Below are 24,272 nucleotides of genomic sequence, written 5' to 3'. Positions count from 1 at the left end.
TAGTTGATTTAAGCTGTTAGAAAGCTAAATTATTTGCTTTATATTATACCTTTCAAATATGTGATTAGGTTACATTTTTTCCCTATTTCTTTTTCTAAGGGAAAACTCAGAGCTATTTTGGAAAGTTGGTTGTCTCCATGTATGACCTACTGAATACAGTAGGGTTACATTCTGTTTATGTGTAGGTAAAGGCACCGAGGACTGTGGGATTTTAGGTATGTCGATTTGGGTGAGCTCATTTTTTCATCCTCCAGGGACTCAGTATTTTTTTTTTCCTACTGATGAATATAATGAGTAAAGGTGTGGAGGATTGAATGGAAACCCAATTTTAAGAAGTGAATTCTTTATAATAAGTTTTTCAAATATAGTACAAATATATACTGATGATATCAGCAAATTTTAAATGGTTTTATTGTTTAAGATTAATGAAAGCTCTTTTCAATGGAGAATATTAATAGGGAATACTACTAGACTTTTGTCAAAAAACCCAAGTTTGAATGGTATTGTTACTGTCTAAAATAATATTTGGGCAAAAAGTTTAATTGGTTTAACCTTCTGTTTCCTCATCTATGATAATAATTTGAAGGGGTGGAGAGTGAGTAAGGGAAACAATTAAGATACCACTTATAATATAGAACACAATGGAAATTTAAGGTTTCATTATTATCTGTGTTCTTATTAAACATTTCTCTCCAACTAGAGAAAGTTTGGAGAAGGAAATGGCAACCCAATCCAGTGTTCTTGCCTGGAGAATCCCATGGACAGAGGAGCCTGGTGTAGGCTACAGTCCATGGGGTTGCAAAGAGCCAGACAATGACTGACTGACTTCACTTTCACTTTTCTTTTCAGTGAAAGCTAGCAATTTCTCAAAAACAACAACAACAACAAAAACAACGAACAAATCACAGATGCTAATTCTATGTGATTCTGTTTATCTGGTTAATGAAAACAAAACTGTAGAAACATTGTATTTAACTGTAATCTGCAAAGGAACTGGCAAGTAGACTTTAAGACTACTCAATTCGAGGAAATTCTTTTTTGGAAAACAAATCAGGACTCAGAATAATAACCTCCAGAATGGCTCTAGGAATTAGCATACATGGTTCCTAGGGATCCATGTTAGTTCAGGTTGTGGCTAGAGGCTTTTCCACTTCCCTTTCCCTGCACACTCCCCTTACCCCAAAATACTGATAGTTAAAACCACGAAAAGATCTGATTTATTAATAGAAGACCCAGGAAACAGTCCTTAAGGTGCCTTTTGCAGGAAGGCAGAGTGCAATCTGAGATTGCCCAAACAAAAAAGGTCAGATTTTTAAAGGGGCCATATCATACTTTTATAGTCCTCTCTTATCAGCACCTTTATTTAGTTGCACAGGTTGGGTCTTAAAAATCGTCATTGATTCCTCTTTTTCCCCTGTACTCCTTATTTGGAATATCACTAAATCCCGTTGGCTCTGTGAAATTTATCCAGAATTCACGCAACTTTCATCCTTCCTGCTGCCACTGTGTTGTCTCCTCGAACTTCTCCCCAGATGTCTTCAGGGCCTTTCTCACTTCTCAGCTATTTACTCACACCTTCCCTGGGAGGGGTCATCGCTTGGCTGTCTTGTCTTTCTTCCCTGCTATCTTTTCTCCTTGGCATTTCCTCCTACCAAACATATACATTTTATTTACATATTTCATTTTTAATGTTCTCTTTACCCCACTAGAATGGCAACTGAGGACAGGAGTTTTGTCTTGCCTGTTGTTTTATCTCTGTGTCCATCACAGCACTGAGTTCATAGTGGGCACCTAGTCCATGATTACTGAATGAATGAAAGAACACAGCAGAATGTACCATATCCACATAGACTGTTTAGGTTTAAGTATGATCAGGATATCAGCGTCTTGATTAATTGAATCAGTTTTATAGAAAATAAGATGAGGTGCGATGTTACTTATGAAATTTGAGAATAATAAAGTAGTTGACATAATTTGCTAAAAATAAATTAGAAATTAGAGTTAAACTAATTTTGTGTGAGGCAGGGACAGTTTCATAAGAGAAGAGTTGCCTGAACTGAGTTTTAAAGAATGTGTGTTTTCAAGCCAATAACATAATGAACAAGAGCATTTGAAGTCTGAGAGCAGCACGTGAACATCTGGGCTCAAGTCAGTTGGTTAAGTTAGTTTTATGTGTGAGGGAAGATGGCAGCAGATGAGTCTGGAATGGTCCACAGAAGTAGGCTTCAAAGAGGTTTGTTCTTTATAGAGTTACATGAAATAATTTTAAAGATAAATTTTGTGTTTTATAAAGAAAATTCTGTTTTTTGTATGAAGAATAGATTGAAGTAAGAAGGCTGGATGAGCTATGGCAGTAGGTCAGGTGAATGAGAATGCAAGAAGGCCTGAATCACTTAGATGTAGAATTGGACAAGAGAGAACAGAGCCTAACTGAAGAGTGAAAGCCATCGAACTTGGTGCTTGCTTGAAGGGGTTCAGCAAAAGGAAGTAGATGAGCCTTGACTGATAGGTCCTGAATGTGCTGACTGTGGTTTTATCAGCCAGCAGAGGGGAGGGTGGAACAAGAGCAGGTTTTAGAGGTTGGGAGGAAACGAAGGGGGGGAAGAGGGTGGAAAGGACCAAGATCAGTGTTAGATTAAATTTGGGGCCCCTTTGCAAGTCTCTTTAGATCACCTTTTGGAAGTGAGCTGTTGTGCTGGGCCTCAACAACTTGTTTGGTGGCAGTATCAGAGACAGAATAAAGGTCTTGTTGTTTGAAGCCTTTTGAAATACTTAAGATAAGTTCGGAAGAAAGCAACAAAACCTGGAAGCTACAGTCTTTGTGGAAGTGAGGTTTTCTCATTTAGAATCAAAATCTGGAAATTAATTGTTTTCTAGTGCGTGTATGTATTTTCCAAAATCTTTACATTTTCCTTATGTATTTCCCTTTGACATATATATTTGGGTTTTAATTTTTTAGGTATTATTTTTTTTGAACATAAGCAAATTGTTGTTGGAACCTGCATTAAAGTGTTTTTGTAGCAGTTCTCTAACAGTCATTAATATATAGTACATTTCATAAATAGTTCCTATCTTTATTCAGTGAGTGTCAGTGGATGTTCTCATTTCTAATGGAAGGAGTACCACTAGATAGGCTTAAAAATTATAACAGAAAATGAATCTAGACTGGAAGTGAGGAAGATCTTAAATCTAAGATTATGAAATACTGAAATGTGTTACTAGAGAAGTTAACAATATACACACACAAACATAATTTTTTTTTTTTTAAGAAGCTTGTTTTTCCCTGGAATTTTAGATACAATACTGCTGAGAGGCACACGAGTTCAGTCCTTACTCTTTCCTGTAGTGGTTTGCTAGTTCCTTTTGGCTTAAGGTTGAGAAGTAACAAAGACTCCTAACCTTGTTCTGCTGGAATATTAGTAGAGGAGAATTTCTGAATTGTGGTTTCTTGGCCTTTTAAGAATGATTGTCAAGCCATTGTGGACTCCTGTTTGAGCAGTTTTACTTTTAGCATCTATTTGAGAAAATACGCAAAGACCAAAAACTTATTTTGAATTCAGCAACTGTCGTATTCATTTGTTTTAAATGTATTTAACCATGGTGATATTTATCTGCATTATCTTTGGAAACTAGTTCAGAAGCCCAAGTGCAATATGGATTTTCAAACCACTTGCCAAAACTATAGAGTCTCCCAGGGGCTATCATGGGTTGGAGAAAGTCTGAGAGTCTGCTTACTTGAGTGTTAATATTTGAGATGTGTATGGAATAAAGCAGTACCCTTATAATATCCTTTTCCATCTGCATCTAACAGTGAGACTCTTTTTGGTATGGACTATGTATATTATCTTTATGGTTCAGTACAAGCATTTTTTTTTAGTACAAGCATATTTTAAAAAAAGCAGTCTCTTACATTTGAGAAACATTTAAGTAATTGGGTCCTTTTCTATCTTTCATCTTCTCAGAAATATGCTAACATTAGGTGAGGCATACCTACTGGATCCCTCTGAAATAGTTTTGGTGGTTTGGATGTATAGAATTATACTTGTTTGTGTTTCATTTTTATCTTTAGATGAAGTGCTTAATAATTTTTTTCTGTTCTTGAATATATAGAAAAGTGTATGCTCATCAGCTAGAGATAACCAGTGTTAACATGAGGATGTATTTCTCCCCCTTAAAGCTGGTTAAGATCATACTGTTTGGCATTCTTCCTTCTTTTTTTTTAATTACTCAACTGTTAGTATAATTTCTGTGTTATTAAGAAGTCTGTGTAAGATTTTTTTGATGAAAAAACTTCATATATAGTTGTGATCTAACATTTTTCTAATGTTGGCTTACCATCATGGCTGGTAATTTAGGAGTACTGAAGAATCAGACTACTTCTGATGTAACTGTTGGTCTAGTACATGTGTGCATGATATAATGATCCAGGTCATAATTTATCTTTGGAGCTAATCACTCGTCACATGAATTTCTAGTTATCTTGTTGGCTCCACTCTGTTTCCTTTTCTTACATTAATCTGGTTCTTGATGAATTATAGTAGCGTCACTTTTTTTTTTCTTTCTGCAACATTCACTGACTGAGACTTAATGCTGCTGTTTAGGATAAAGATGGCGATAGAGCAGTTCACCATGCCGCTTTTGGAGATGAAGGAGCTGTTATAGAAGTGCTGCACCGGGGCAGTGCTGATCTGAACGCTAGAAACAAGCGCAGGCAGACACCGCTTCATATTGCTGTCAATAAAGGTCACCTTCAGGTGGTGAAGACGTTACTGGACTTTGGCTGTCATCCCAGTCTTCAGGTAAAACCATTAAAGAATTATATTTGTGCAGGTATTTCCAGGATTCTTTTAAATGGCCATACTAGTTTGTGTGGCAAGCATTCCTTTGTTATCAGTCCTTTCTGTATGATCAGTCATAGTGAATGATTCCAAAGGTATGCTGCTGCTGCTAAGTCACTTCAGTCGTGTCTGACTCTGTGCGACCCCGTAGATGGCAGCCCACCAGGCTCCCCCGTCCCTGGGATTCTCCAGGCAAGAACACTGGAGTGGGTTGCCATTTACTTCTCCAATGCATGAAGGTGAAAAGTGAAAGTGAAGTCGCTCAGTCGTGTCCGACTTTTAGCGATCCCATGGACTGCAGCCTATTAGGCTCCTCTGCCCATGGGATTTTCCAGGCAAGAGTACTGGAGTGGGGTGCCATAGCATGCCATAAAATTGGCAGCTATTCCTTCTTAGAAAAGCCTTTGTTAAAGTGTCAGTAAATTGATTTTGTATGGGGGGAGTTGGTGATGGGGACTTGTAAAAATATCAGCTAGGAGTTGATTTAACTTTATTGATCATGACAGTGAGCTTCAGCAATTCGTAATAGTTACTTCAGAGGAGTCTAAATTATTTTAATTGTAGCTTAGTTTATGTTAGATTGTTGGTCTAGTCCTTGATCTAGTCTTGGAAGATTTTCTGATTTAGAAAATATATATGGAGTTTTAGGATTGATTTTATAGTAGGTATGGAATTTTAGGGTGTAACTGTTAATGGTAGGAGTGTGGTATAGCAGCCCATTGTAAGCTAATGAGTTGGGTGGGGGTTAGCTTTTCTATCTCATTAAAATTTTAATTGTATTTGAGGATACGTCCTTGCTTTATTTTTTATTTTCTTTGGAAAACTGTAGCATGTTTATTGTATTGTCCATCTAGATTGACTAGAGATTTCTTTACTATAGTGAGGCTAGTATTTCTTGCCTGCATTTTGAAATTTAACACACAGCATGTTTTATTACTGGTTGTTGGATATGGCTTCTGTTTTTCTTTGCTTAGTAGATCATTATAAGAATTAACTTTACATATAATAATTGAAGAAGAGCTAATGACATCTCTTAAAACTTTGAAAAAATAAAGGATTCTGAAGGCGATACTCCTCTTCATGATGCAATAAGTAAGAAACGTGATGACATCCTGGCAGTTCTTCTAGAAGCTGGAGCAGATGTTACCATCACGAACAACAATGGGTTTAATGCTCTACATCATGCTGCACTGAGAGGAAACCCCAGGTAAAGATGTCACCTTTTACTGTTTCCTATGCAATTTAAAAATAGTTTTCTGTTGCGGGCTCTCTTTTTCTGATGCTTATAAGGAAGTGATTTTGGCTTATTTTAATATTTTAAATCGTTTTAAAATCTGAGGAAATTATGTCTTCATTAAAATAGATTAGTTTTATATGTTTTTTTTTGTTAAACTAATACAAGTATCATGAAATGACTATTTAAAATATGTTAAATATGGGTATAAAATATCAGGAAGACTTGCTTGTATTCTAAAGGTTTAATTAAAATGCATTCCACCTGGAGATTTATGTGTCTTCAAGATCATTCTCAGGCATCCTCTTACCAAAACCTCATGTTATCTGTTTTTTTTTTTTTCTTTATTCCAAATTGTCTATTTGCATGGTAATTATTTTTTTTAAACTTTTGACTAAAACACTTTTAAGTTACCTAATTTTTTATTGATAATATAATTAACTATAAACTTCTAGTACAGATGTCTTCTAACCATTGTTAGGGTAATAGGTAGTCTACTGAAAAAAGTGCTTGTTGGTGAAGTTTGAGAAAGACTTTTGGGAAGTCATAAAATTCATAAAGGATCTGCAGAGTCTCACAGAAAAGAAAAATGCTTAGCTTTGCTTAACGTAGAACTTTCTGTAAATGAATTTTTTGGAACAATTTTACCTTGAGAAGCATTTTGGAAAATTCTGGAGAATTCCCCTGGGATCTAATGGTTAGTACTCTGTGCTCTAACTGCTAAGGGCCTGGGTTCAGCTTCTGGTTGGGGAACTACCTCGTGGCGAGGCCCCCAAATAATAATTATAATAATAGTAATAATAATAATAAATAAACTTTAAAAAAAGAAAATCCTTCATTAGGTGTCTTGTGTTTATAGTTGAATCAAGCTACGTGTGTTGACTGAGGAAGACGTTTACTTGGAAGTTTATTTTGATAATTTAAAAATTTTAAATTAAAAAATTTGAGATGTAATTGACATATGATACTATATTAATGTCCCTTGTGGCTCAGCTAGTAAAGAATGCACCTGCAATGTGGGAGACCTGGGTTCGATCCCTAGGTTGGGAAGATCCCCTGGAGAAGGTAACGGCTACCCACTCCAGTACTCTGGCCTAGAGGATTCCATGGACTGTGTAGTCCATGGGGTCGCAAAGAGTTGGACAAGACTAAGTGACCTTCATTCACTTCACTTTATTATATTAATATCATGTGTTAAAAATAGTGATTTGATATTTGTATATATTGTGAAGTGATTGCCACAATATGTCTAGTTAACATCCATCACCATGCATAGTTCCGAATTTTTTTCTTATGATAAGAAGTTTTAAGATTAGCTCAGCAGCTTTCAGATATACAATTCAATATTATTAACTGTAGACACCATGATTTCTTATTCTTTGGTTCCCTATTGCATTTTTACATCATGTTTCCTTTTACAATAATTTTTTGCTGTTTTTTTTTTAGCTTCTTAAGATCACCACTAGAGGGTGAGCACAGAGAACAAAAGGAGTTTATTCAAGTTGACTATTGGTACTGTAACAATAGGTATATAATCTAGGATGAAATAAATGGCCATATTTTAGGTTATGTCTTGATTTGTTTTTTTCAAATTACAATATTTGAACACTTCAGATATTTAATGTTGACACTGTAAAGGAGAGAAAATAGTATTATCTGTTCCCTGCCTTTTAAATAAAAGGTGGTGATGACAGATTTACCACATGCAAGTAGTTAACATGCATTATCTCATTTAATCCCTTGAACAGCTTTTTGAAGCAGGAAGCAGGTGTTAATATCCTAATTTTATAGATGAAGAATATGAGGCTTATAAAGAAATGAAGTTTTTCAATACTTGTATTCAAGATCATGCAGCTGCCTAGTGGAACAGCTGGTACTTGAGCATGGTCTATTTGACTTTAGAATCATTTGATCTTAGCTGCCTTATATTATTTCCTCTGTATTTTGGGCTGTGAGGTAAGGCTGGAACACATGGACAGTGAATGATTTAACCAAGGGTATACCAGTACATCAAGCTGACTTGTGTGTTATGAGCCTGTCTTTTAAGTTTATAGCCCACTAATTAAAATCTCTCTGCCCACCTTGACCTTCAGCTATACTGTACTACTCTCTCTCCCTAAAAGTTTCTGCTCTTTTCCTTCACTGATTAAGCACTTTCTTTCTTTAAGATCCCCTTAACCGACTTTCTCCCTGAAGTCTTAGATTTCATCTTTGAAATTATTTTCTGTTTGCTCTATACTTCCTTGTTCTGTGTTCTTGTTTTCTGCAGTTATCTTCTTTGTGCTGTCCCTTAGTATGTGCATTTTTATGTTTCTTTCTGTTAAAATTTTGGGCACAAATATTTGTGTGTCTCCCATAATGCCTTGACTATAGGTGAGGACTCAATACATGTTAGTCTTCATTTGACAAGACAGTGTTAGATATCACAAGAGTATATAATCAATTAAAATAAAAATTCTGTAGAGAAATTGTCAGGAGTTCATACAGAGCAAGTATTTCAAGTTAGAATTGGCAAAAAGATTTTCTTGGGGGAATTTAATTTAGGTTATATAATATTTTTAAGTTGTAAAGTTTAAGGTAGATTAAAAACTAAAGTGTTTAGTAGGAGATGAGTAACTTTTAAATATTTTGAATTGTTTAACTTTATTGAGCACATTGAGAGCAGGCTAGTATATTTAATAATGTTAAACCAAGGAGGGGGAAAAAATACTACTTCTGTTTCTTTAATTCCTGAGAACTCCTCCAACCAGATAATTGGTGTCAGGTGACATAAAAAAAGAGAAAAAAATAAACACAACAAAGTGGTGCTTTAGTTAAAGGTATATGACTTTTAATTCCTATTTGCTCAAGACATTTTATGCAGTTGTGACTGTAGATTGCCAGATAAAGGATGATTTTAATTGAACATGAAAGAGTATGAGAAGATGACACAAGTTATTTATTTGTTGTAATTGTAAGCTGGGTTATGTTGAGTTTTTTTTTATATCAGATTTCTTATTCTTAAAATTTTTGACTTTTCTTTCCTGGTACTAACCAGTGATGTCGTAAGACAAAAGAAACCACTGAAACTCAGAATTAAGAGAAAAAAGGTCTTCTCATTTTACAACTGAGGAAACAGGTTTGGAGAGTTGAAATATCTATATAAGTAAAAGGTAGCAATGCTTAGTATTTTGTTCCTTTTTTGAGGATTAAAGTCTTTTGGTTCAGTATCAGAAGAATTACATACTTACTATTTAAGTCTGTCTGCCAAATGCTGTGCAGTGTCATTGTCTCCTTTTCCACCTTACCTATCAATGTTCTGATAAATAGCAGTCAATTAATTGCTAATCATATGAAAGGTAGTGACTCAGCATTTCTGGAGTTTTGTTTTATATAATGTTATGAAGTGAAGTGAACGTCACTCACTTGTGTTCCACTCTTTGTGACCCCATGGACTATCCATGGACTATTCCATGGACTGGAATTCTCCAGGCCAGAATACTGGAGTGGGTAGCTTTTCCCTTCTCCAGGGGATCTTCCCAACCCAGTCAAACCCAAGTCTCCCTCGTTGTAGGCAGATTCTTTACCAGCTGAGCCACCAGGGAAACCCATATAATGTTACGCCTTTCTTTAATTTAAAATAGTGCATGTCCACACTGTGGCATTCCTGTTAGGGTTTCAGGTGACCTTCTCAGATATTTTCTTCCTTTGAAGTTTTGGTTTTTTTAAAACTTTGTGGCACAGTCTGCATTTCAATATCATTTCATTTCTGAAGGACAAGAAATTTAATACAGAGACCATAAATGAATAAAATAATTTTATTTGAAAGCCTTATATCATTCACACAGTTTTTCACCAAACTGTTTATTAACATCATATACTATTATAGCTCTTTCAAGTAGAATTAACAGTTACAAATTATTTGATTTAAACCATAATCTGAATAAGTAAGTTGAAATCAGTTGACATGTGATTAATAATGATAAATGAAAACGCTGGCTGTCCTGTAGTAATCAATGCATAGCTACAGCTGGTTGAAGGGGACCAAATCCATTGAAGAGGCGATTTGGTTCCATTTTACCAGCTCTAGCAAAGCATTGCCGTGCTGCTAGCTGGGGACCTAAAACAGCTGAAATTTTTTTATTTGTAAAATTATGATTATGGTCCTTCCTCAAATGTTAAGAGAATCTCGTATCAGTGTTTCAGCCATGGATTGTAAAACTTTATTTTCTGAAGGCACTTTGCGTGTTTCCCACTCCAGTCGTGCAGAAGTCTTTACCCTTTAGCGCGTTGGTAGTGCATTAAGGAGTTATCAACGTACATCTTTATTTTTAACACCTTTGCTGAATTCTTAAATATAGACAGTGACCTATTCCAAAACCAGCACCATTTAAAAAGAGCATATAGACCTTGATGTGTATCAGAGTAATGTTTTCTGTTTATCTTTGAGCAGTAAACCAAATAAGCAGGTGAAATAGGTTAGGGAAAAATACTGCTAGTCAGTCACACTTTCCTACCGCCACTTCTTTTTTTAGCATAATACTTAAGGACTAACAAACAGCAAGTTGCTGACGGCGGGGGGGAGGGATGAATGGCCTTAAGAAAAGTACCTCTGGTACCCTTTGGTTTATAAATAGATCACACGTGTATTCAGTGTATTGCTTAGACTTGTGTTGAAGGAACTGCCATGCATGATAGCTTATTTTTCTTTCTTTTTGCTTATGTAGTGTCCCTAACCATAGGTTAATAATTGAACTCTTTTAAAGGTCTAGTTCCTTGACTGAATTCTCTGTCATTTCGGGTACAGATTGCCTGGTTACTTCTCATTATCTGCTTAATAATACATTGTGGTTAGCAATAATCATGAATTTGAGTATGGAAATTATCATTAAAACTCAGTACAGCAAGTTTTTGTTAAAAGGGAATTGCAATATTGAGAAGGGATGTCTTCTGAAAATACCTTTTTAAAACTTTTAAAATAACTTTTTAATAACTTTTAAAAACTTTGAACAGTTATAGTTTGCCTGTAAGGTAAGTGCTCTCACTGAAATATAAACAGTAAAGAAATAGTTACGTGTTTTGAACCAAACTGGGAGAAGGTCAACACTAATTCAGGCAATATTCAAACACTTCTCGTATTAAGTATATCCCGCATCTGTTGGCTGAAGGGTATCATGCTGCTGGTGAAATTAATGTAACTACAATTATTTCCATCATTTATTCTAATAGAAAAGAAACAGGTGTTAAATTGCCTGGACTTAAGTGCTGAAGATAGCAATAAAACTGACTTCTATTTTTACTAGTTCTATGGGAGCTGTTTAGCAGATCCAGTTGCTCAAGTGTGCTTTGGATGGCAGTTCAGTTTCATATACTGGCCATATCGGGGCAAGAGAGGCCGGGGGAAAAAAAATAGTACAGCATTTGATAATGTCAGCATCTGTTATCCCTGTCAGAGAGACAGTTGAAATGTTTGAGTTACAACAGTGTCAGCAGATGCCCAGAGTTTAATATGTACTCAGTTAAAAATGAACAGCTGATCTAAGTGATAGATGTGACATTTTAGAGTGATTGAAAATACTCTTAGATATGTTAAGTTTAACTTGCAAGCACTAGGATCAGTGTATAATTATACTTTTTCAAATGAATAATAGATACTGTCATTTTCTAAGGTTTGTAAGCTCTTAATATTGTAGCAACAAGATTCTTAGTTGCTGGAATGTTTTAAAATAATTATTAAAAACTTTTATACCCATAGAATGGTGAATATAATTGCTTATTATAAAGCATAGATCTAGTAATACCCTTTGAGTAGTTTCATAGAGGAACCTCTATTTTTGAGGTGTATATTGTCAGTTTTTAATGTTTAGGGCGTGTGTAGTTAAACTTAATGAATGGAATATGAAGCTTTGCCATCCTTTTTGTGGATAATCAGGATGAAGGTCTATTCTTGAGTGAGTTAAGCTTTGAACTGATTTTTTTTTCTTTGAAAATGTAAAATTTTAAAATTAATGAACTTTTGTAATTTACAATAAATATTCTATAACTTCTATGCTTGTATGTAAGTCATTCTCTCCTTTTTAATCTGATTAAATGAAAATCACCTTTTGACAATTATCTAGTTGTCTTATTAAACAAAATTAACAATTCATGGATAACCTTATGGCCATTTCTACTCAACTGTGACAAAAAATTTAGACATGTGATGACATATGTCTGAATACTCTAATCAAAAGAAATGATTAGAATATATGAATATTAATATTTATTTTCTAAATCTATTATAGTAGCTTAAAATAGTTACTAATAAATTGTTGCTAAGAGCTTTATCATTTATAATATTTATCAATATAAGTATATATTGTACAAAATAAATTTTACATAAAATACAAAATGTATTTTAATATCTCTAGCATACTATAAATGGTAGGCTATCATGTTTATAAAAAATTGAATTGTATTTGCCTAGTACCAATAAAAGATGGTTATTCTTTCTGGATACATTGGTTTCATGATTGTAGTGTTTCATTTTATGTGCCCTCTTTGGAGAAAGCAAATTCAAGGATAGTATAGGTAATAAATTAATTTATTTTAATATTTGGCAGTCTGTGACCAGTGTGCCCTATTGATTTATACCTATTTCCCAGAATTTTATCATTTTTCTTGAATAAAGTGTATGTCTTGATTTAAACTAAGTACTTACATAGCATTGAAAGTGGAAACTGGATTAGGGAGAAGGACAGGGACCACTTTTTTTTCTTTGAGAGTAGAATTTTACTTGAAAGATAGTCTTTTAAAATTATAACTATGTCTGTAGCTTTGAGAAAGAAAACTTAAAACACCAAAACTTGCTTCAGGAATTCTTACAATATTGTTAAATTATAATTACATTGTTAATTATACTTATTCTTCATATCAAAATATGAAGAATAGCTGTTGAAATGCAAATGAAGTCAGCTTTTGTTAAATGTCAGCCCTACTAATGATACATTTAAATTAAAATTAAATTGTGGAGACAGAAAATGGGTCATGTGTATCATTTTTTTGTACTAGTATCACTGTTTTCTCTTTTGTATTCAAATTTTAATCATGTGAGTACTTAATTTAAAAATGTAGAATGTCGTATGCTTTAAACTTAAAGGATTTAAAAGGAATTCCATGTTAATTTTAAATCTACTTCAGAAGAACTTTTTTCCTCATGAAATATAAATCAGCAACATTTAGTTTCCATCTGAAAGAAATAGGTACATTTTCTGGTGTTAGTATTGCCAAAGGTCATCTCTTTGATAGGTTAATTTAACATACGAAGGTCATTCACATAGCTGCAGTCTAGTTTCCTCTTGGTGGTTTATTGCCTACCAAAAATACATACTTCTTTACATTCCATAGCATTGTATGTTCATATGGGTACATAAAGAAGTATGTACTCTGAGTAGGTATTACTAACTTGTTAGCTGTAAAAACATGAAATGTTTTATTTTCCCATTTTTTAGTAAAACTTTCAGCTTACTGATGGAGAGCAGTGGTAGATTGTTTGCAGAGAATATCAAAGACTAAACTTTATAACATTTACCTGAGGCATGGCATTAGTGCTGTTTATGGTTCCTTGTTCTTGGTGGACATACACTTCTAAACATTGACCAGTTATCTGTTGAACTTTGTCTTGGTTTGGTTCTTTTTGAGAGAGATCCATTGAATCAGTGGGGATTTACAGAGTGTATTTCAGAAATTGGTAAGATCAGCCTAGTGTTTCTTCATAGTCTTCAGAGCAAATTTCTTCTTATTTTGTAGTTTGCTTCTAGAACCTACAAGTAGACAATAATTAATTTGGTGCATGTACTTTTTACCAGCAAGATATCTTATTAAAGACTTAATAATTAACCAATTAGTACTACTTCTGATGTTGATTCTAAAGTTGAAAAAACAGAAAAACTGGATCTTTTTAGAGTATGAATGAACTGAATTTTTTTTAATGATAATTTTTTTTGTTAGTTTTGTTTTTAAGGTCACAGATAAGAACTCATGATCATTTGAAAACCTCTGTGTTGTTCCTTTGTTATTAGTTACTTACCTGAGTTTTGCAGTTTGGTGATCCTGTCTGGGTTAAATATAAATTTAGATAAAAGAATTAATATCTAATTTTGGTGAGTTGAGTGGTTCTGATACTTTGATTTTTTTTTTTTTTTTTTTGTCAATATGAAGGATAAGTACCAGAACAATCAAGTTTTCCAAAGTCACACTTAAAAGAACTGGAAGGTATTGGCTAGTGAGCAGTTGTGTTTTAACTTGATCGTTTAGCATGAAAACAAATTATAGTTGGTGAGTTGCCTTTTATTATTGTGGCATTAAGAAGTTAATTTATAAGAAGACCATAAGAAAATTTCAGATCTGAGAGAGGAGGGGGTGTAAAAGACACGGAAAGTAGAATTCCTGCAGCCCGTTGTAAGAAGTGAGTGTAGCTCACAGAGAGCAGAGGACCACGTAGCGGGAGATGGCCCAGTACTACAGCAGTTTCAGCAACGCAGCATTTGAATTTCACCATCCGTATTCTGGTTTAATTTTGTGCCCAGCTATCAGAGGAAGCATTAAAAAGCATTTTGTGATCTCCAAGTTTCTTTGTTGACTAAACCTTGAAAGAGTTAATAGTTTTTAAAAGATAGTATGCTCTGAAGGCAGGTGGCCATTTCCTAGGGATACAGAATCACCACTTAATCTGAAACAGTAAAGACTGACTCTTTAATAATGTAAAAGACAGGAATGGACTTGTACAGGTTTGACATTGGATCATCTGTCATGATATTTGAACAGCATTCCTTTTTACACTGCATAAGGTCTCTGCTTGAACTGTGAAATGGCTTTGCCCAGGTAGAATTTAACAATAAAAGCATGTATTGAGTCGATAATAGGTAAGCATGCAGAAAACCATAAGCCTTCATTAAAGTACTGTCCTGTGGTGCTGTGTTACCTGTGAGCTTAGTGTCATGAGCAGGGAGAGAGAGAATGACCCAGAGAGTCACGCCAGCAGCAGCCATCTCATCTTGATCGGCTCTTCACTCTATTTGCTGAATCAGCGCTTCTTTTCATGAGCCGGGGGAAGTAAAGGGGAAGTGTCAGTGAACACAGGACCCCACCTTTTAAGATAAATTTGAAAAACAAGTGAACAAACAAAGTATATCAGCCATCTTTTCCCTCTCCCTTTCCTTATGCTTAAGGGAAAAAAAAAAAAAAACATTTCAATAAAATTGAGTCAGCATTGGCCATTTGATTTGGAATGTCCTGTTACTGGTGTTGAATGGATATGAGTACCTTGTCTCTGGTGTATAGAAAGTGAAGCACCGGGGAAAGGTTGCTTCAACGGCCAAGAAAATGCACCTCACTAATTGCTCAGATGGAATGCTTCAGAAATGGGGAAAAAGTTGTAGAGGAGGTTACTTTTACAAACTAAAAAAGACACACACACACACACACAAACCCAGCAAAAACCAAAACACACCTCACTCCCCCCCACCAAATAACTGTAAACATTCACCCTGTTTCCTTTGCCCACCAGAGGACATTGGGGTCTTCTGACTTCTCAGAAAATAATTCTGCATCTTTCTTGCTGTGGAATTTTTGTTTGTTTGTTTTTAGTTGCCAGGATTAGATGGTAGATCTGTATTGACGCTACCTTGTCAAATCCAGAGGTCAAGTCTGCAAGCAAGGTCGGGACTTCCACATGGTCACTACAGAGGTTAACTTATATTCTTCCCTCAGTGGCCACAGGCTGAACTGTTCAGCTTTATAGGCAGCTAAGCATTTGAAACATGCACTCCCAGGCAAACAGGCTCTCTTGTGCCTCTCTCTTCCCTGACCATATTTAGTCAACCATAGCAAAAAATAGTCTCTCAGCTGTCGATTGTCGATCCAAAAGCTGAGGAAGCCTCTATCTTGCTTTCTGCCTATTGATTGTTCATCCTGCGGTCCAAACACTGCCTTGCCATTTGTCCTGCATTTTTTTTTTTTTTCAAAGCACTGCCAAATAAAGCGGTCTCTCATGTTTCCACTTACACATCCCAGATTTATACTGAGCTTGCGCTGAGGCTAGGAAAGCCTGATGCGGCTGCCACTATACTTAGAAGCACTGCAGCGAAAAAAGGAAAGAGAAAAAATATTACCCTGGCTAGTAGCAAGACAGGCTTTGGACAGATATGGAACAAGTAAAGTCGCTGTGCTGCCAAAATATATTTCATAACCTGTTTTTTTAAATCAGTAAACAAAAAAATCAGGATAATGATATTTTACATAGCTCAAGGCCTGAAGGGATTTTGTAGTGTTACCTTTAGAGCTCGTTGTTGCTATACATTCTTTTTAAATTTAATAAATAATAATTGAATGGAAAAATATGTAGAAAGAGTAAGTAGAACCAATATATTGAAGGTGAAGAGATCACTCAGGAGGAAAGGAGGAATGTGTAAATGAAATCTTGGAAGTGCTACTTAAAACTTTTAAATTAAAAAAAAACTTTTAATTCAGTGTCACTTTTAATAAATTTTTTAGTAGTGCTTAGGTGAGAAACAGGGTCTGGAATGCTTTTTAGTAATTGTGTTACTTTTCTATTGAAACTTTGTAGTTATATAACTGTTATAATGCATTAATTAAATTCTACTTTATTTTCAAATGTGAAGTGGTTTTTTCCTCCTTTCTACATTGCTGTTCCACTTTACTTTTCTGAGATAGCATTTAGGCATGATCATTTCACACTTTATTACAGACTCAAAATAGTCACTAACCTTTCTGTAATTTCTTGTTGCTCTTCAGTCACAAAGTCCCTGACCCAGGGATCGAACCCGTGTCTCCTGTATTGCAGCTGAATTCTTTACTGCTGAGCCACCAGGAAAGCCCTTCTGTAACTTTGTCACATAACACATGTTATAGGGGAAAAATACTTTTGTTCTAAACTTTAATAGCATATCACCATAAATTTTAATGTTGAGGTTTGTTTTTTAACCAAGGAGAAAAAAAAATTTAACATCAAATTCCGCAAACCTATGGCGGTACAATTTAAGATCTAACAAACCTAAGAATGCCTAGGAAAAACCAACTATACCTTGTTCTTAATTCATATATAGTCTCTTAAGTATTGATTCAGTTCAGTTCAGTTGTTCAGTCATGTGTGACTCTGCGACCCCATGGACTGCAACACGCCAGGCTTCCCTGTCCATCACCAACTCCCGGAGTTTATTCAAACTTATGTCCACTGAGTCGGTGGTGCCATCCAACCATCTCATCCTCTGTCGTCCCCTTCTCCTGCCTTCAATCTTTCTCACATCAGGGTCTTTTCCAATGAGTCAGTTCTTTGCAGAAGGTATCCAAAGTATTGGAGTTTCAGCTTGAGCATCAGTCCTTCCAGTGAATATTCAGGACTGATTTCCTTTAGGATGGACTGGTTGGATCTCCTTGCAGTCCAGGGGTCTCTCAAGAGTCTTCTCCAACACCACAGTTCAGAAGCATCAATTCTTCAGCAGCCAGCTTTCTTTATAGTCCAACTCTCACATCCATCGATTCAGTTAAGAACCAAAAAGAACTGTTAACAGTTTTCTGAGCTCATTCTCCTACAAGGGAAATTTGTCCTTGACATCCTTTTTGTCTTTAGCATTTTTTATAACATAGCAGTTTAATTATTTCTGAATGGCTGTTTTAAAACAGTGACATAAAGCATGCTTCTAGATACTGAAGTAATTTTAGACACATTGTGAGAAGATGATGCATCTCAGAGTACAAGATAGGTCAATTTGAAGACTTTTAAACTACCTCATATTTCCTGACCATTTTGTAGCAGTCAAAGTCCTCCTTTCCCACCTCTCAAGCAAGCACTTACATAGTGTATGAAAGGACAGGCACTTTTCTAAGGCCTTTAAAATCCCCATAACAGTCCTACGAAATAGGACTTGTGATTCTTTACACATTTTATAGATGAGGAAACTGAGGCATAGAAGGCAAGTACCCTGCTCATGTCACCAGCCCTTTTGTTTGCTGGTACCAGAATGTGAGCCCAGGTGGTTTGGCTTCAGACTTAGATATTTACCCCTGTGCCTGTCGCTGCTGTGGTTGATAATAATGCAAGCAGTTAGGGCCTGGACTCTAGGGGACTGGAACCTGTACCAGGAATGTGGCATATTGAGCATTCTTGGCCCCAGTATGCTGAGAAAAATGACCGTTTGTTTGATTGTTTCTTCCTTTGTTTCATTCAAGTAAACTTTGAGCACCTCATACTAGGTGCACACAGAGGGAAGAAAGATGAGTAGAATGGTGTCCCTGGCTTACAGTGCGGAAGAGATCCTTGTAGTTGTCCTGTTTTAAGAATGATCGAATCCTCCTGCAGCCTGTATTGTCATTGCATATCTGTCATTTTGAGCTAATTTCTGCTGCATTACCAAATTCCTAGTAAATGAATTCAAGCTAAATTAATGAACCTTTTAATTACAGTATCTGTCAAAAAAAAGTTTGTGGGGAACAAAATTAAGCACACCAAAAAAATTAAAATTTAACATTTGAGTCATGTCTGTGTATCCCTTTAAATAGATGAAAGAAAATAAAAACTGTCCATATTCATTTGCTAGAATGATTATTACAGATAGCATTCTTGTCTCCATCCATTTAGATAGGGGTGGGTGTGTATTGAATAAAGATGTGTTCAAACTGTTACATATTAACTTGCTCTTAGCATGGCCTACAGAACTTCTGCCTGAGATTTATCAACTTTCTTAGCAGGTTCCTTTATGGATTCTGTACTAACATGCTTAAATTATATTTGAGGGATTGTTCAATATTCAGAATTTATTGAACCCCTAATATGTGCTATTATCTCAATGTCTTTTTTACATTCAGTAATACTAATATGTAAGGCCTCCTCAGTTTAGCTACTATGGTTTGTTTGGAAAAATGTTGCCCATCTCTGAAGAAAGATTGCAAAGCATGGCAGGTCCTAAAAATGGAGCCATTGCCATTTGACTGTTACATACCAGTGCAGACAGCTGCTCGTCCCCTCTGCTTCTTAGAGCTCATTTGCTCATCATTCAGCGAACGTTTGCGTGTTCCCATGTGCCAAGGATTATGCTCGGCACCACTATTAGTTGTTCCGGAACTTAATGCTTCTTTGGCACTATTCACAAATGCCTGCTTAACTGGTAGTAAGATCTTATCCTTAAACCATCCATGTCCTTAACCTTTTGGAAAACAACCAGATTGAGAAATAAAGAAGAATGTTTGAACGTTCGGGAAAGTATCTTCAAATCTCATACAGTGCTCCACCAGTGAGAGTCTGTTGGCTTAGTAAAATTATTGATTTATTGAACTGGTAACATCCTTATGCCAGGAACTCTAAGGGCCTCAGTGCTTGCAGCATAACAACAGAAACCTCTTAATTAGCTAAGGTGCTGTGGGAACAGCTGACCTTCGTTGGTTGTATTGTGGAGTCCTCAGATTGCCCCACAGGAGGAAAGGAGACAGACCATTCAGAACTACTCTGGACATGAAGGGGAGGGGACCAGAGACTGTTGTTTTTTTTCTCTTAGCTCATACTGCAGGCTGGGCCCAAAGATTGACTTTTCTTGAGGTGTTGTATTGTTTTTGTTTGCTTTTTGTGAAGGCAGTAGGTCAAGAACTAACATTAATTAGCAGCTTTCCTATTAAGATGAGAAGGTTATCGATTGCTCTTAAAATTAAGCTACCCCAAATCTCCAGTATAGGAGAATTCCAGATCATTTATGTGAATACTCTATCTTCAAGGAAGTAGAATATAACTTTCCACCTGTTAAGAGTAGGCTACCTATAGTGACTTCCTTCCAAAGAGTGTAGTAGTATTCTGTAGTAGAGAAAGGGAGAAAAAGAGCAACTCTACAGTGGAGAAAGTGGACAGATGCTACCTCAACCAGATGGCTATGGTTAACATTGAGAGGTAAGTCATGCTGATAGTGTGCACCCTTAATGTGATGGAATGGCACTGTCTTTGAGACTTCCTCCTCAAAACTCATAATCCCAGTTGTAATCATCAGAAAACATCAGACAAATTACAAGCAAGGAACATTCTATCAAATAACTGATGAGTACTCCTCAACACTGTCAACATTCTCAAAAACAAGGAAAGTCTAAGAAACTGTCACAGTGAAGGGGACCCTCAGGAGCCACGACAGCTAAGTGTAATGTGGTAGAGAAAGTACGTTAAATAAGGACATTGGAGTGAAGTATGGTCTTTAGTTAATAACTGTCAGTACTGGTTCCTTAATGGTAACAAATGTATCATCCTAATGTACAGTATTAACAGGAGGGGTGAGGAACTCTCTGTACTGTCTTCACAATTTTCTGTAAGTCTAAAATCTAGAAGTTTATTTAAAAATGGCAAAACCAAAAACTAATCTGACCACTCCTAGCTAGCTGTTGACTTTTGCATTAATTTTGATTTCGGGCTATCTGCAGTATTTCTCCAAAACTTAGAGCATTTAATCAGGAGTTGATTTTGTTGTTATAATTCAGTTATCATAAGGTAAGTTTAGTCTTATATTCTTTTAAAAGTATATTAAAACAAAAAGTATATTTCAGAATAAATTTTATCAAGACCAATCTTAAAAAGATTTAGTTATGTGAAAGGGAGCCTTTTTTATTTGAATGCCGATGACTTTGAATTTGTGAAAATGGTGAAAGGGGTAGATTTGTGTGAAAGGGGTATAAGGGCTAGATTTGGAAGGGGGCTGTTACAGATGTTCAGAGGAAAGGTTATGAAAGTCTATATAAAAGATATTATATAGGAAATAATAGTTTAGTTTTAAAAGGGAAAGTCAGCAGAACAAAGTGAATGCAGGAGTGGGAAGGGAGGAGAGGGTCTAGAATGATTCCCATATTTCTGACTGGGGTGGCTGGTTAAATGATAATAAGAATAACCAAAATCAAGAATACAGGAAGAATTCTTAGGAAGGAGAAAAGGGAAATTTGTATTGTGTACTTCATAGGTCTATAAACTTAGAACTGTAATAACACTGTAATATTGAAGAGCTTTAGACTATACTAAAACATTTTATTACATTCCCTCATTTAGTTCTTACAGAACTCTTTTCATATGACTTTATAGGCCCATAGAGATGACTAACACTAACATTAATAAAAATGTCAAATTGTTTTTCATATGATGATGTACCGTTAAGAATTTGAGTCAAAAATCTACATAATTTCTAGTATTTTATTTTAATCCACTAAATGGGGAAGTCCTTACAATTACTGAAAATGAACTAAAGCAAGAATCTTCGGCTTTGTATGAGGTCCGTGAATGGAACTTAGATTCCCTCAAAATTATATGTAAAGATTTTTATGTGCATTTTTGGGGGAGGGAATGGTTCCTGGCCTTCCACAGATTTCCAAAGAAGTCTGTCATTCATGGACAGTGATTTTAACTTTAGTAACAACCACTGAAGGCTGTCTTTTAAGTTTTGATTCTCAATATGCCTTGGGTCATTAACCTGTTTGAAAATCTGATAAAAGCTACAAACTTCCAGATATGAGTACAATTTTAGAGATTCGTGGATTCTTTAGAGCGTGTTCTCAGATGTCTTGGACTTCCTATGTGGGATTCATGGACCACTGCCATTAAACAAACATGTTCTGTATCACGTTAGGTCTTAGTTTCATTATTTAGAGACTTAACAATTTCTTTTACACACATTCTTATTCTGCATCTTCAGACTGTTTCTCCATACGTTTAAAATATTTGTTTCAGATTTTTCTCTCCTGTGTGTCCCCTTAGGAAAAACTATCCCAATATGTATCTTACTGTTAACTTCTTGCCCTTTTATACTCTAATGACAGAATTTTAAAAGCTTTTCTGCGTTTACTGCCTTTTTTAGGTATGGGGGAACATTCAATATCTAATACATCTATCAATGTTGTCTGTGCCAAGTCCAGTACTGTTTATAGAAGCCGTTCATTATCTCAGGTGTCAGTCTTTAAAAAAAAAAAACAACAACAATTAGTGGACAGATATTAAGGGAAATTTTTCCCAAATTTTTTAAAAATAAAAAAAAATTATTTTTAGATTTTTCCCGAATTATGAGTTTTCCACACAAGATCTTTGTTAGGAGAAGTTACCAGTGAATGGTAAGAAAGTTGCTTCTTCTTTTACTTTCCTTTTTGAGGGTAGGCTAGCCTTTTCTTTACAAAGCATGGTTTCTCAGTAATTAGTTCCCCTGATCTTTCCTGGTTTAATCTTTGGTGCTCTTTAGGATAACTTTCTCTTTTTTTGCTTTGGAGATATTTGGTTATCATATTGTAAATTTTAAATATTCGAGTGCCATTTTGTGTGTTTCGATATCAACTAGATTTAGCACTACTAAATGACATATATCAGATTTTTAATCCCACAGAATTCATGATAATCTGCCGGCCACATAAAATTTGTCTTAATTATCACTATTTTTCCCAATTAACTCTTGTTACCTGATTGTTCTTCATTAACTCTTTCATTAATATATACTCCTCTAATTGAACCTAAGAGATTCCACAGATTCAAACGATATCCTTATTAGGGTATATTTCACCTTTGGGTTTTTTCCCTCTCAGAATATTTCCCTTTGTAGCACTCCCATTCTATTTTGATTCTACTCTCCAAACAGTGATAATTTGTTTACCTCTTAAAATGTCAAAGGGCTGTGCATTTGAGATTTAGAAATTTTGAATTTCTGTTTGTCTCTTAAGGGCATAATTTTCTTTAAAGAGGAATATTTTCATTTGATTTTAAGAGTTTTTTGGAATATTTTTATAAAAAGAAAATAATAAGATATATAACTAAATATCAAATTAATATAAATTTGCCTTTCAGCGCAATGCGTGTTTTACTGTCTAAATTACCAAGACCGTGGATTGTGGATGAGAAGAAAGATGATGGTTATACTGCCTTGCATCTGGCTGCCCTTAATAATCATGTAGAAGTGGCCGAACTGTTGGTGCATCAGGTAGGAAAAGCATTTCAGTAATTTTTAACAATTTTGGGTCATTGCTAATCATTGATTTATTATTACTTTATCAACTACTTACGGATGAGACAGTTGGATGGCATCACCAACTCTATAGACGTGAATTTGAGCAAGCTCCAGGAGTTGGTGATGGACAGGGAAGCCTGGTGTGCTGTAGCCCATGGGGTCGCAAAGAGTCAGACATGACTGAGCAACTGAACTGAACTACTTACTAGTAGATTACAGTAAAATCCCATGGTGATGCAAATTCAGCTGTAGTATGAACTTAGTCTTTAGTGGTGCTTCAGTGGAGGGAAATAGTAGTGGGGGTGTGGGTAGGGTGGGTGTGGATTCTTAACACCTCCAGTATTCTCTCTGCACAGCCTTCCTGAGTTGGTCCAACAAAATAGGCATCAGCTTAAAGGGATTTTCCAGATTCACTGCCACTGTTGTGGAAGTGTCACTCAGCTATGTCATCACGAAGCAGTATGTTGATGTCTAAATCAGTGTGGCAAGTTGCTACCAGGTGACACCAGGCTGCAGTTAGGACCTAGGGACTGAGTTCTCAACAACTGCTGGACCCCTTAAATCTGTGTGGATAGCAGGGTAGGCTCACATTAGTTATTTCATTTATCTTAGGAATAAAATACCTCTACATTTTTATGAGCTTAGATTTTGAGGGGAACCTATTGATTGCAATTTTATGATGTTTTGGTATATTCAGCAAAATTTTTAAATGCTTCAGACAAGCATATGCCATAGGGAAGCAGTAAAGTTTCCAAAGAATTATCTGTGACTCCTGACTTCAAGGAACTTACAGTCTAGTTAAGAAGATGAAATGGCAAGGAAACTTAGTAGATAGTACATTATGTGTAATTGGGTCTTATATCATAAGATGGACAGTCTATACAAAGACATTTAAAGAAAGAAACAGTTCAAAAGCTAAACTGCCTTTCCCCTGCCATTATAAGCCTTTATTATTAAAGTTAATTCTCTTAGAAGTGTTGTTAACTATGATAAGTTCCTTTTCATCCAAAATCCAAACTACTGACCTAAGCCAGTATCACACTGTCTTGGTTGTGCTTAGTCGCTCAGTTGTGTCCGACTCTTTGCAACCCCATGGACTGCAGCCCACCCGTCTCCTCTTATCCATGGAAATTCTCCAGGCAAGAATACTGGAGTAGTTACCATGCCCTCCTCCAGGGGATCTTCCCAACCCAGGGATTGAACCCAGGTCTCCTCTATTGC

At 35.6% G+C, this 24,272-nt stretch overlaps 1 protein-coding gene and 1 long non-coding RNA gene across 4 annotated transcripts in view; one reads left to right on the top strand and one right to left on the bottom strand.

Moving 5' to 3' along the window:
- The window catches only part of MIB1 (MIB E3 ubiquitin protein ligase 1), a 96,394-nt gene that overhangs the window by 48,084 nt on the left and 24,038 nt on the right, over positions 1–24,272 (top strand). Inside the window, exons 11-13 of the mRNA XM_070361832.1 lie at positions 4,602–4,799; positions 5,894–6,045; positions 22,892–23,024. Of these exons, the coding sequence (XP_070217933.1) occupies positions 4,602–4,799; positions 5,894–6,045; positions 22,892–23,024 (483 nt within the window). The remainder of the gene's footprint in view (positions 1–4,601; positions 4,800–5,893; positions 6,046–22,891; positions 23,025–24,272) is intronic.
- LOC138985426 (uncharacterized) lies at positions 8,871–15,987 on the bottom strand. Of its 3 annotated transcripts, none has more exons than XR_011462484.1 (4): positions 15,716–15,985; positions 15,014–15,179; positions 13,622–13,853; positions 8,871–9,820 (listed from the first exon to the last, which is right to left on the bottom strand). It is a non-coding gene; the product is annotated as an uncharacterized lncRNA (long non-coding RNA). The 3 variants fall into 3 exon arrangements; XR_011462485.1 differs by lacking the exon at positions 8,871–9,820 and adding an exon at positions 9,854–13,279 and having other exon boundaries at positions 15,716–15,987; XR_011462483.1 differs by lacking the exon at positions 8,871–9,820 and having other exon boundaries at positions 9,854–13,853; positions 15,716–15,947.

Source organism: Bos mutus, chromosome 24, assembly GCF_027580195.1.
Source record: "Bos mutus isolate GX-2022 chromosome 24, NWIPB_WYAK_1.1, whole genome shotgun sequence".
Classification (NCBI taxonomy): Eukaryota; Metazoa; Chordata; class Mammalia; order Artiodactyla; family Bovidae; genus Bos; species Bos mutus.
Note: the sequence above shows the minus strand (reverse complement) of the source record. Positions and strands in the feature narration are given on the sequence as shown.